Genomic DNA, 14,471 nt, shown 5'->3' on the forward strand with positions numbered 1-14,471 from the left:
ACTATTATCTACAGAATGGAGAAACGAGGTCCTACTGTATAGCACAGGGGACGCTATTAAATACTTTAAGCCATAATATAAGAAAGTATGTATAGCTGAATCACTTTGCTGTGCAGCAGAAATACATTGTAAATAAACTGTATTTCAATTAAAAAAAAAACTCCTAACCCATTTCCATTTTTTATTTGATGTTTCCAAATGTAAAAAAGAGTCAAGATTCTTACACCAATTATCTCAAATGAGACCATGCAAAGCAATTTGAAGTGTATACAACAATCACCCCCCTTCAGTTTTGCTGCTTTATACAACTGTGTGATCGACAGAAAATTGAATGGGATGTGCCTGGTTGGAAAATTTCACCTGTTTACAAAAACAAAAAAAACACCTGACAATAAACATGCAAAATAGTTGCTACTTTGTGTCTGTGAGTCAATTTACAAACTTTAAATTTAGGAGGCACAGGGGACTTGAAATTTTAGCTGCCCGATTTTATCCAGCTACCCCACAGAAAGCACAAATGACAGTCCCAACACTGTAAACTTTGGAGGGTTGTGACAGTAGACACTATTTGTTATCTATAGTAGATTGACTCGTTGAGCTTGCAAATGTAGGCCTTTTTCTCTTAACAGAATTAAGTCTCCTTGGGGCCTTTCCTCTAATTTTGCTAGGCTGGGTTCCAAAAATAGAGTGAAGAACATGTGAAAGTTAAAGTGTGACAACTGAAGTATTCTGATGCATTATACAAGTTTTTGCTAGTTGCCTAAAGACAGGTGGTTTGCTAAATGGCACTGAAGAAAATCCTGACCCAGTGGTACTACTTAGTCCAAATGCTCCTGACCGAAGAAAATTATACAACAATATTTATAGGCTCACTTTTAAGAAATGGCTGACATTAATACTGTACATATTTTACATGTCAAATACATAGTCCAAGAATTTATAAAATAAGTCCATGCATTATTACCTCTAAGAATATCATGTACAAGATACCCAGCCCCCCTAGTACTTCTGACAACATTTCAGGTGGACACAGTCTTATATACAAAAACAATCCAGTTTCTCTGCTGTGTTAAATATAATTTAAAGAAACTTCAGAGATTACTGAGGAAAAAAAAAAAACAACTTAGTCCATTTAAGATTGATACAAAGTGTCTCCATCTGTGGGATTTAAAATGTTTCCATTTTTAAAAATACACCCAGAAAACACCGTAACCTCTGTATCAAGAAAAATACAAAAATTCTGGAGGATCATGTTTGCTCACACTACATAATTTAGAATGAAATGTCACTGGTTAAGTTTTCCTACTTTACTCATTCCTCTGACAGCATTAATTTGTGAACTAATGATTGTATTAGTTCAGCTGCATTTATGGCACAAGATCTCATTTTCAAAACAGTGGCACCAATTTTAAGTGTAACAGCACTCTTATTTTTAGCAGCAATTATATTTTTAAAGGTTAACAATTTATAGAACAAGTATATAACTATACTTATTTTCTACTTCACAGCCACCAGTTATGATATTTACAAAAAGCTAACGTCTACATCTAGAATCATCTTTCACTTGCCCCCATCTCCTTTCTGACTTGGTCAGGGGAGTGCAGGTGTTTCAGACAAGGTGTTTGTGTTTTAGATGGGATTCTTGGATTTAAGTGAATATAGAGACAAGTGTAAGACAAAGTAATTTTTTGTTCAGGTATGTTCCAGTGCCCAAATCAATAGTCATATGATGACTAGTACCTACTGACCACCTAGAAAAGATGAGATGTTCTGAGGTGCCCAAACAATCTAGGTCTGTAACAGCTGAACAAGAAGGCCATTTCACTCAAGTGGGATGCAGGCAGCACTGACTGGCATTTAAGGTGGTTACTGGTCTCCAGCAAGTTTAACTGAAGAGATGTAACGAAATTCAAAAACGGAAAAAATATTTTACATTGAGGGAAATACGGTTCTCATGTATTCTGTGTAAGGAGAGAATACAGATAAAGAAAACTGGCCAGTGAAAATGCCAACTCAAATTTCACGCACAGACTTTCGTAAGATGTATCCATCGCGTGCATCTTGCTTATGGTACTTGCCTAACAATCACCAACTCCATAAACTCTGTGTTAAAGACTGCTGAGATATAGGGGAACTGGCCCTATTAGGTAGCTAGTCATATAATACCACGTGTGAAAACTGACACAAATGAGCTGACAAATTCCCGAAAATAGCAAAAATCCTTTGTCAAAATAGTTATTGGGCCACATAGAAATAGTCCAAATCTGGAATCTGTGAATTAAAATTGTGATCTATGAAACAAATTTTGGGGTTGATGGACTTCTTTAATAGCAAGAATTACTGTTGTAAATTCCCATCAACAGAAGGATTTGCTGAATGTTACTGCTGTGAATGAGAAAATTGAGAAAGGTGACCTGACAAAGAACCACAGACTGACATCGAATGGAAAAAGAAAAAAAAAAACTGAAAAAGATGCTATGAAAAATGCCATTCAAAATAACAAGGTGGGCAGGCGGGGGCAGGGGCACAGTTAAGGCATCTAAAAAAAATTCCACATGGCTTTGGCTTATTAAAATATTTTATACTATCTTTTTCCTTTTTTTTTAAAGAAGATTTGAAAGCATCTGAAAAGCATGCAAATTGTTTGAAAACCTGCATGGCAAATTCAGACAGTTTGCAAGCATCATTCAGATGTTGGCCAGGGAGAATAAAGCCTCTGCCCACGAGATCGCACATGGTGCAAGAGGTCCGTGCAATTCTCTATCTCACACTCGATGGCAGCCCAGAGGTCTGTGCAGCTGTGACAAATAAGGTGTTACTCTCTGGAAGGGAAGAGACTGTGGAATTGCCATTGGTTGGAGAACAACCTAGCTTTAGTTTTTCCAGATACTCTGCATGTACAGGCTTATGACACTGGAGAACCTTGATGGCATCCTCTACTTTGAACCACTCTCTCTTCCGTCCTAAAAAGAAGTGTGAAAATTGGATTACTAAAAATAATTAAAAAACAAGTCAATTTTAAAAAGCCATACCCTATTAACAGTGTCCCCTCAATCCTCCCCCGTAAATAGTGACTATTTGGTCGGGCGGAATGGTTTAGACAATGATATGCTGGATAACAATTTTAAGGTAATTTAAATGTGGACATATATACTGATCATCTCTAAAAAAGTAACCAAAAATAATTTATGTAGTATTTGATTAAGAGAATTCAGATAGCAAAAGGAAAGTGAATTTACCTATATTAACAGAATCTTCCCAATCTTCTAATATTTCAGTGACAGTAAGAACATAAACATATGTTCTGTGCTTTCGGTCTTGGTTCTGCTTGAATATAAAAAGAAAAGCATTTTAATCTACAGGGGCTAGCCATGTATACATTTTTGAGTGAAAAATTCAGTTGTGGCACTGTTTATTTGCCATACAAGCAAACATACTCGGTCATATAAGCCAGCACAGATGTGAGTTTACCTAAGACAAAATATTTAAAACATCACTTTTCATTATCTTTAAGAAACCATCGTCTTATCTCTATGCTTGGCAAACCAATTCATACCATGTTCACAAGTTAACTGAAAGCACCAGGGTGAATGGGCAGGACAGTTCTAATTTTCTCTTACAGTTTTCTAAGGGAAAAGGTATAGTGGTTACTATTTTCTATTCAGATTCTATGAAATTTAAAGAGTGTTTATAAAGCATCAATTATTATTACCTTCCCATGTGACATAAACTATTTATAATGTGTGAAGTTTTCTTCAAAAATCTTGTTAGCATTTTGAAAAATGTGCTATTAAATGGACCATGGCTACTCAGAATTACTGAAAATCCTCGTTATGTTTTTCAGTTTAACCAGGAGATGGTGCTATTTAACTGGGTAAAGCATACACTGAATTCTGGAAAAGTCTGAATAGTACCTTAGGAACTTTCAGCAGTTATGTATTCCAGGAGTCAACAACTCTACCAGTTGCTATACAATTAGAATTTTTTTCTGAATTCCTGTATAAGGCTTAAAAATAAAATATGTAAGGACTATCTTTATATAGTCCAACTGGCAGGACTAAGCTAACCCTTAAACAGCATCTTGGGGGGAGGGTGGGGCTGATATACCATGTATCCGGGTATGAATCTTGGATGAAAATATTTTTGAGAATAACTGGGGTCTCATGACCTGACCTCATTTCTCCCCAGACTTCCATAGAATACCTGTCTCTTCCAAATTTCCTCTCCACAAATTCCATTCTGCCTTTAGTTATAACATTCTAAGAGAATTCTATGCTTTGCTTCCTCATAGTTCCTTTTCAGAACACTATGTATCTCATCCAATGTTACATACTGAAGCAAAGGGTACATCTCCAGACAGTATCAATAAGAGATACTGAGGAGACTGTTACCTCCTCAAAAGTCTGTACCTGAACAGTATATACAGTGAATCTAGAGTTAAGTCTATGGCAGCTCAATGGTACTGTCATATAAAAGTAATTACAACTGTAATAATGCTCTATAAAATTGATGGTATCTGAAAGTTAAGTAGCTTTTACTTCCTTCCCTCCTAATCCTTCTGGCTTGCTTGCCACTGATAGTTTTAGAGGAGTGTCTAGTTCAGGCTGCTGCCAGATTATCTGGCTGGTTAGGGAGGAAAGAATCATTAATTCTATCAGCAGCAGCAAGATGAGGATTACTTTTGTAACTCACCTCAAATACACCCAGGAGTCTGCCCAATTTTCCTTTGACTCCAGCCTATTAAAAAAAAAAAAAAAAAGATGAAATGATTTTTCTTTCTGTATTTTATATCTTTTTTTTTTTTTTAGGGCCACACCCACGGCATATGGGAGTTCCCAGGCTAGGTGTCTAATTCGAGCTACAGCTGCCAGTTTATACCACAGCTATAGCCAACACCAGATCTGAGCCACGTCTGACCTACCCCACAGCTCATGGCAACGCTGGATCCTTAACCCACTGAGAGAGGCCAGGGATTGAATCCTCGACCTCATGGATACTAGTTGGATTTGTTTCCATTGCACCACAATGGGAACTCCTATGCTATATATTTCTTTCTGTATTTTCCACTATACAGTCCTCATTCAACAGAGGGTCTGGAAGTTCTGTGTTTGCCCCCTGCGAATCCACACTGCAACCAATAGATTGGCATGGGCCGTTTCCTCTATCTTGATGGTGTGCATCTCTCAAGACCAGCCTCTAGGAAACCTTTCCCATGACACACCAACACCCAAGGAGAGCCTTAGGACTCATCTCTCATTTATGCCCTAACTACTATTCAGGAAGTTTTAAATGGCACTTGTTCTATGCTGTTTTGCCTCTGAGTAAAAGCAAGTTCTATCATCGGCTATGAGAAAGCAAGCAGGCCAAGTGTGCTTCTGTGCATGTATGTGCACTTCACTATACTCAACTTCAAGGCCAAACCAGAAAAATGAAAGTAATTGGCTTCTTACTTGTTTGAAAAGGAACTGTAGCACAGGGTCAATGTCCCCGTGCATTCTTGCTCGGTTAATACTAAGCGTGCTCTAGGGCAAGGCCACCCTGTGACAGACTGATCACTGATTTACACTTCGTTATATGATTGCATGTTATACAATTCTAGGGGACTTCCACTTTGAATTCAGCTCTATTTTGCCAGGTACAAGAAGATGTCTGCTTAGCAAAGTGCTCACTGTATGTAGTCATACGCTTTTATTTTAAATGTTGCATTAGACAACCAGAAAGCACCTGTGTGACCTGCCTGTCTTTTTGCCTTCTCCCTGGTATATGCAGCAAAGATTTTCTCAACCTCACACATAGAATGTGCTACTCTTCATCTCACCTCTTCATAAACCTCCCTCACGGCAGCACCGCCAGGCTCCTCCTCAGGCTCCATTCCTCCTCCCGGGACAATCCACTGGTCTGGGTACCGACTGCTGCTCACCAACAGCACCTGCAAGACCAACCGTAACCATAAACTCCAGCCCCAGCTCTAGGGACATTCACATTCATTTTTTTCCATGTTGTCTATGGCTGCTTTCATGCTACAACAGCCAAGGTGGGTAATTTCAATAGAAATTATATGGCCCACAAAACCTAAAATGTTGTTTGGCCTTTGCAGGAAGTCTGCAGATCTGGGTCAAGAACAGCATTACACTTGAAATGTACACACACTTTAAAAAAACTAAATGTTTTTTTTTTTTTTGGCTGCACCTATAGCATGCAGAAGTTCCCAGGCCAGGAATCAAATCCACACTACAGCAGTGACAATGCCAGCTCCTTAACCCACTGCGCCACCAGGGTACTCGAGAAACTAACTGTATTATCACAGAGTATCCTACACCAGCTCACTCTTCAACAGTACCTGAAATAAGAACTACAGATCCATCTTCTAAGTGAAAATTTGTGGGCTATGTTGGAGGAATTCACCCAAGTTAGGGGAGAAAAGACTATGATAAATAACCAAATGATGTTTATATGAAGGTAGCAGGTAAGACAACTGTCTTGAACAAAAATGTCTGCCAAATTACCTTAGTATATTGCCTTCAAGTAAATGCAAACAGGTCTCACCGGATAAATCCATCTACTGAGAACAAAGCCTTGATCCCCAGTGTGGGTTCTGGTTTTCCGACATTCTGCCAGCTGTCTGCCTGCTTCCTCCCTACTGCCAGAGGAACTGTTGGCCCTCAGGAGTTCACAGCCAGCCTGGGATTCACCTCATACTTGAGCAAACTGCCAGAACTCAACCTTCCCCAGCTGGAAAGGTCCAGGCCGACAGTAAAATCCCACCTTTTCCCACAAACCTAGAAAACAGAGTTGGGAGAATGAGGGACCACCTGTTCAGGCACACAGTCCCCTCAACGTCCTCCAGGTGAATAGCTGGCAGAACAGTGGCAAGGCCAGAGAAAGCACTGTAAATTAACACAAAGCTTGACAAAGCCTTAGCCAAAGTACTAGTGGCTGACCTTGAGGGCACCACCAGGTCCAAATACGGCAATTTTGGTAAAGCAAAATGTTAAGACAGCCTTAAATTTAAGCTTTCTTAAGTAATAGCATATAGGGCTTATGAATCAAAATTAGAAACTAAAGAGCCAGAATAAACAAATCTAACAAGAACTGGGAAACACAGGCTTCAACCTGAAGGTGTCTGTAACTCTACTGGTCATAACATTCAAGGTGAGTTTCATTCCCTGATTCACACCGTGACGGCTACCCCGGCGCTCTCTGTAAAAAGAACTAACTACCCTCGCTAGACTTAGGAGTGTTAGTGAGTGTTAAATACCTTAGGTCCTGGCCTAAGTACTCACTGTTGGCCATCACTAGCTCTTCTGCTTTCTCACCAATTGAGTTAAATAAGCGTATTGAGATAAGCTTATTCCCAAATTTTGACAGTTGTTCTTGTTTTTATAATTACTGAGTTAATGATGAAGTGATGGCAGGAAGGAATTATCAAAAAGGCTCTACAAAGATTCATTAAAAGTGGATTATTAAAAATTGCTATCAAATTAACTATGAGACTACTAAAAAAAGGACTGGAAGAGGGAAATTTAAAAAATCCAGCAAAGTTAAAATTCTACTTTTATACAAAGTGAACTGCAAATCAGATTTAACCTCTGGAAGCTTGCCAAGGATCTATGATATTCAAAAGGCTTTCACCCTATAAAAACTGGCAAAGGCATGTGGGTTTTAAGTTAAAAACATTTAAGGTACAAAAGTGTGAGATCTTGCATCAAGGGAAAAGTTAAGTGGTAACTACGGGACCTGGATACCAGGTGTTTGTTAGGGATAACTGGTTTCTATTATCTGGATAAAATTCTTACGAGACAGTTCAGTGTTCTCTAAGTAACCTCCTTGATTCCCTTCGTAATGGGATCGGACTGTGCGGGTGGCTAGCCAGAGGAAAGGTACATCTTCATTTAGTAAACAAGAAGTTTCAAAACTTCGATATTTATATTGTTTGAGTCCTGTAAAAATGAAGTCAGGGTCATGTATCTAGGTCAATGACTATTATGTTCCTATTTGACCAAGACAATCTTTAAGAAATTACATTAAGGTTAATAACGTTGAAAAACCATCAATACAGGCTGTGTCTGTTTCTGAACTAACACTTAAGCTTCCTATTTCAAACCAAATCTTTATCCACAGGGTATCATTATGATATGACTAAGCTTCTTTTCCAAATAATTTAGCTGAAACCTAGAACTTATCATCAAAGAGCCCCTTGACATTCCAAAAAGATTGAATTTAATCAAATAACTTCAAATGTACCTTTCCAAAAAAAAAAAGATCAATTTAGATGAGTAATTAATACCTAAGGTACAGAAATGATAAGCATCTAAACTAGCTTAAGAGATGTGATAACAAGCCTTTGGTGTACAGATTTGAGAAGTGGTATGTTAATTACTTGCCTACTCATCTTCAGTACTTCATTTGGAGTTCAAATGAGGTCAAGGCTACAAGGGGGGGGGGCAGGGTGGAGATTAAGATAAGAAAGAGCAAGAACTGAGGGATATACTCCATAGACAAGAGTAAAGAGAATTATGGCACAGGCCTGCCAGTGTAGAAGAGATGAATCTGAACAGCATAAGCAGAGACAAGGACAATTAAAACCCTTGCGATGCACTGGAAGAATCTAAACCTACAGAACTACATCACAAAGCATTATTATTCGGTATTTCCCCCTCCTCCTCTACAAAGCCACCTTAACATTCTAGAATATCCCCAAGGTACTAGAGCTATAAATATAGCTGTAGCATGCTAACTATGCTCTAAGTAAGAATGGGACTGCTGAAGGAACAAAGGTAAGTTATAAAAGCACAGTAAGAGGATTCACCAGCAGCTAAGAGATCCATACATCGCTATTCACAGGTCTGTAAATTCCTTTTCAACTACCTTTTGAGGCATGAGATTTTGTGCATCCAAGATGACAGTCTGTCACCACATTAGTGACAAGATAACAAAGATGAAAGTAGATATTCAACCTTCCAGATGAATCAGAGCTGGGAAGAAAGGAAAGATTTCTAAAAAAGAGGCTAGTCAAGCTACCAAGTTGCAGAGTTCCATTTGAATGACACTCAAACCCCAAAGCCAATGGGGTCAGAATAGTGAGAAGTGAAGACACTTCTTCCTAGATTCTAGCTCTTCCTCTCGGTTTGCCACTCACCACATACAGTTTCAGACCTCACCCTCTCTTCGTGTCCTGGGTGAAATCAATCACCAGTCACCTGGCATTGTTGCGAAGTCATTTCCCACACCTGCCCTTTTCTTAGATAGCTAATGTTGTAAGCATTTGGAATAGAAGTATTTCTCACTTTTAGTAAAAATAGTGTGTAGTGACAGTGGTGAGCCAGGCTTGGGTTTCTCTGGACAAAGGTTTGTCTGTGAATGGAATGACCTACAGTAGATTCTATGCTGTATCTGCGCTGGGAATGCGTAAGGGTGGGTAAACCACAAAATGCTATTCAAGGTCTTTATGATGCAGCTATGCCCTCGGAGGCTGTTAGTTTCCTATATTGAGGGGCCCCAAGTTACCCCTCTGTGTTTTCAGCTTTGTGTTTTCACTGCTCTTGGTCACAGCCTGCCTCCAGAAAACTAGTCAGTACAAATTGCTACTTCTTTCCCAGAAAAAAAAAAAAAAAAAAAAAAAAAGCTATTCTGAGAACCCTTCAAGGGATCCCCAAATCTAAAAATGAAGAGTTTTGGGGTGGTTGTCCTTTCCTCCCACATCGTCATGAACGAGGACAGTATGAATGGTTAAAACTACCTCTATCATAGTCAACTGTTTCATAAGCATTTGGCCAAAATGAGGCCAGCAGCAGATTAGAAAGACCCACTAGGCACATACACATTTCAAAAGAATAAATCACAACAATACTTATTATAACCACTAACCACTGCCAACTGCTATTATTAAGCAAATCAGTACCACTTTTTGGACTATAGAGGCAGAGTGCCCTAAGATCAGAAATAATAGCACATTTTGTGAAAATGTGTTTCACCCAAATTAGACGAAATGGATTGACAGTTAATGGCAAATTGGCTTGATCATGACTTTTTCTCCTAGCATGTCAATATTCTTAAGTGATGGGGTAAGCTTTTACACAATTAGAGAAAGCCTTGGTGATACACCAAAAATCATAAGAGTCAGATACAAACCATACAGAAGTGCCCTCCCTTGAAGGAAGTGGCTGCCTGAGTAGGCCTCAGGTCTGAGAGCAGCAGTGCACACAGAGACGGAAGAGGGTTGGGGACATTTCCCTGTGTTTAGAAAAGGCCACCTGTGGATAGTTATTTTAATTTTGATTAGAGTGGCTTCCTCCTAAAGTAAGTAGAGGAGCCCAGACTACTGGTCTGAAAAAGGTGGACTGCCTATTGATTCTTAGGTAAAATGCTGCTAGAGCTAAGTACTAATATTTCTTACTGGGATTTTTTTGTTTATTAGAGCACTGGTTTTAGAGTTCCATGGGTTTTGAATCTATTTTTCTCAGCAAGTCTTCGTTTTAGTGTATGATTTTGTAGAACCCAGACATTTCGGGAACATTTGGCATTGAGATTCTACTATCTGTAGAATGCAGCCCCTGGCTCAGGAAGCTCAAAAGCTTAATTAGAGCAAATGTCCAAATGAAGTTCTTATGACTGTTTTGTCAATGTTTCTCATTTGCAACTGTGCCTGGATTCCACCCAGGATCAAGTCATTTCTATTTCTCTCTTTAGCACTCTATCCTATTTTGCTGCCAGATCATTCTCAAACTTGAATACATCTAAAATCAAAATGTTCCTTGTTCAAAAGAGTTCCTTTCTGGACTAGCAACTCTTCTGCCTTACATTTAAGGTGTTTTTCAGCCATTATTTGTTCTATGCTATCCTAAGCTGCAGCCCAACTAGACCACAGGCCCAAGTCTTCCTGCTTGTGATGCTTAGTCCTTCCTTCCCCACCCATTGAAATCCAGCTCCCAAATGACATTGGATCTTAACCCTGGAGCACCTGATGGAACTTTTATCTTACTTGATTTCCCTTTATATCAGTCATTTGTCTGACCTCCCCCTACAGAGTATGTTCCTTAGAAGCTGACACTTTCATCTTTGCATCCCTTTCCAACTACCATATATATGCAGATATGTTCAGTGGAATCCACAGTGGGTTTTGTGAATGTTATTTGTCCCCTGTCACTGCACAAGCACACTATCCCAGCTACTCTATGGGATAGTCATTTGTTGTCTGGTTTGGAAGCCCAACTGCTAAAACGAAGGGCGGTTCCCCCACAGAAATAACTAACTGAAGAAAGGATCAAATGAGTGTGAGATTCAGAAATAAAGGACCAGGGCTCAAAATGATCTGCGGCTTCTGTGACCTTGGGACAAGTTACTTCTGCTGCCTAATTTCTTCCTATACAAATGCTAATGCTTATTATTTACCTCAAAGGGCAGAAAGAGATAAAATGGGACACAAGATATAGAACCACACCCAAAAGAACAAATACTCTGCTGGTAGAACATCCTTCCTTCCTAAAATTTCTTACCCAGTTTAAAACCCGGTCTCGCGAGAACGCCTTCAGTGCACAGAGCCAGTCAGCACACCGCATAGCTTCTGAGGGTCAAACAGCAATTACTATTTGATTTCAACTTAGACTCTATAAACACAACTACAGCAATGAAGATCCTGCAGATCTAAACCAGACATTAAAGTTGGCTGTGCATGAGTTAGAGAATTCCAGAGCCTTCCCTCAGAGCATACTGTGTATTAAAGGGTTTCTTAACCTCCAAGTTATGAGATTTACAAAGCTTTAGGTAATAACCTATCTACCAAATTCTCCAACTCTTGCTCTTTACTTCATTGTAAAATGTACTGGTCTCCTGACTCAAACAGAGGCTAGGAATTGAGCATTTATTAGTAGGAACAACTTTAAAGCATAAAAACACCTCATTCATCTGCTGAGGAACTTCCAAAGCTCTCCTTAGACTTCGCTTTGCCACTCACACAATACAGCTCATTTCAGTTTCCTCCCATTTCCCATTATTTTCCTCTGGGAACTTTTGTTTTTACAAAGCCTGAATTCCAAGTCCATGTTATGGCAAGACTTCAAAAGTCACCCCTTTCAGAAAGTCTCCCAAGCTCAGCTTCACAATATCTCACTCATTCAGCAAATCTCACGCACCCAATCGCACTGGGCTGAGCCCCACGCCAAGAGCCCCGCCTCAGGAGCAGGGACCAGATGCTGATTTCCAACCCTACCACTTCCTAATTATGTCATTTGGCCAAAGTACTTATGTTCTGCATCTGTCTCCTCACCTATAAAGCTGCACTAAGAAGATTAAATGTTACAAACTTAAAGGTCTTTTGGGCAGTGACCCGCACTTAGTAAGCACCCAATTAAGAAAAAAAGTACACAACAGTGAGTCAATCAGGTAAGATCCTTGACCTTTCTTGGTCAGTTTGGGCTATGGTATTCTTTTATATTCAAAGTTTGTTTTGTCCTAACAGGGCTCTTCCCCCAAGGACCTTCTAATCTTTTCAATAGAATGCGATGTTTGTTGACTTTGTAAATGCTACAAACCTTTCCCTCTCTCCTTTCTGGCTCTCCCATGTAGGCTCAGCTCAAAGACACCAATTTCCTTTGAAAACTCCTTCAGAATTTAAGTATAACCGCTTAAAAACCTTCATCAGAGCATTGGATGAGAACTAAAAGGTTTCACTTCTTTTCAAAAAATAAAGGCAAAACAAGCATTTGAAGAGCACCAATTTGAAGCACTTTGATTTCTGTTAGCATAGAGAGAACAACTAAGCCACGGAGAGTACATCATGTCATATTCATCCTAACTACAGGGATTAGCAATAAGGAAGCCATTAAATTCCCGTCTCCAGCTTTAGCCTGGTGTTTTATTGGACACTGTTGCTTATGGAAGCAAAACTCAGAATGGTACTGTTTTCCCCGTCTATCCATTTTAGACGTGGCAATACTAAACGATTTTCACTGGCTACCAGTTGACCATTACTGCTCTTCGAAAATTTAAAACAGTGGGCCATTTCATAATTCAATAAATTACAGAAATACGTAAAACAGTGGGCCATTTCATAATTCAATAAATTACAGAAATACGTAAAACTTGCTCTCCAGGAAAACTTCAAAGGCCTCACTACCAACCCCACGCTGATGGGTGAATTACAGAAGACTGCTCCTCTCCTGATTTCAAGCCAAACACAGAAAAGTAAAGCTCTGATAAATATGCAGAGAGCTAGAGATTACTGTTTGAAAATGGCAACTTTGCCCACCTCCATCTTCTTCCTTCTGGCAGGATTCCACCTTTTTCACTAACCATCTTTCTGCAGTTAGAAAAGTTTAAAAGCTGTGTTTTTTTTTAAATCAGCTATTAATAATGCTAAGTGCTTGTGAGTTAAAGGATCCACTTAAAAAGTGGAATTGACAGAACTAGACCTAATGGGTTTTTATTTTAAAGCACGGGTCCTGTTTGGAAATTTCACAGACATGCCTAGATTTAAGCATAAAACGCAAACTGCAGTGAACATGGGGAGGAAAATGTAACAGAGGCAGAAGGGCTTGGGCTGAAACACGCCATTTCTACTCTCTCGGTTAGCGCTCAAGGTTTCTCCGGCTTTACGCTCAATTCGCAGGTTAAGATGGTGACTCCCGCTAGGCGCGACCTAGAGGGCCCAGGACCTGCCCCGGCTCCCGTCCTAACCCAGACCCAGTAGGAGAGCGTGGGGCTGGGCAAAGCCCTTTGTTTCCACAATCTAGCCCGAGAAAAGGCAGGAAGGAGGGCAGGAGGGAGGCAGCCCATCTCTCCCAGTCCTAGGGCGAGACGGGGGGTCAGGAGGGGAAGGGGATGGAGAAAGGGAAGGGCAAGGGCCAGGACCTCCCACCCCAGCCAGCCCGAACCCTACATCAGCCCCGCCCCAGCGCGCCCGCGATGGGCACAGAGCGCGTCGGCCTCCCTCACCTCGTCCTCCTGCTCGCTCCGGAAGCAGAGGCACGCCGCCCGCTTCTTGAAGCCCTCGCGGTCATACGTCCGCGTCTGGTTGGGCTTGAACTTCATCATAGAGGCGGGCTCTTGCTGCCGCTGCTGCTCCGGCCGCCGCCGCGGGGGCCCGGCCGCCGCCACCCCGCCGGGGAATGGGGGGCGAGGGCCAGTCGGGGCGCAGGGAGGCGAAGCGGCAGCGCGTGGAAGGCGCAGGGAGGCCGGGTCAGTCCCGGAGCCGGCGACTGCTCCGACGCGGGGCAGGGCGCGAGCGCCGGTCACTGGAGCCCGGGTGCTGGAGAGGAAGCGCCGCCTCTGCCCGGGCGTCCGCCGCTCTCCATGGAGCCCGCCTCCCGCTCGCCTCCGCTCCCTCCCGCTGCTGTTGCCGCCGCCGCCGCCGCTGCCGCCGCCGCTGCCGCCGCGGGAGGAAGAGCCAAGCTCGAGGCACGCGCCACAAGGAGACAGTTGCAGCGACTACCGCCGACTGGGCAGCAGCGCAGCGGCAGCTTCGCACCGCCCCC

The 14,471-nt window shown here is 41.3% G+C and overlaps 1 protein-coding gene across 2 annotated transcripts; it reads right to left on the reverse strand.

Annotated features, from left to right (window-relative positions):
- Nucleotides 1–167: 167 nt before the first annotated feature.
- On the reverse strand, nt 168–14,458 carry NUDT4 (nudix hydrolase 4). Of its 2 annotated transcripts, none has more exons than XM_047788297.1 (5): nt 13,933–14,458; nt 5,819–5,929; nt 4,693–4,737; nt 3,240–3,324; nt 168–2,963 (listed from the first exon to the last, which is right to left on the reverse strand). In XM_047788297.1, the coding sequence occupies exons 1-5, from the start codon at nt 14,029–14,031 to the stop codon at nt 2,761–2,763; spliced, it is 543 nt and encodes a 180-aa protein (XP_047644253.1). In that variant the 5' UTR covers nt 14,032–14,458; the 3' UTR covers nt 168–2,760. The 2 variants fall into 2 exon arrangements, with proteins under 2 accessions (XP_047644253.1, XP_047644254.1); XM_047788298.1 differs by having other exon boundaries at nt 3,240–3,327; nt 13,933–14,411.
- Nucleotides 14,459–14,471: the final 13 nt, after the last annotated feature.

Source organism: Phacochoerus africanus, chromosome 7 (genome assembly GCF_016906955.1).
Source record: "Phacochoerus africanus isolate WHEZ1 chromosome 7, ROS_Pafr_v1, whole genome shotgun sequence".
Lineage (NCBI taxonomy): Eukaryota > Metazoa > Chordata > Mammalia > Artiodactyla > Suidae > Phacochoerus > Phacochoerus africanus.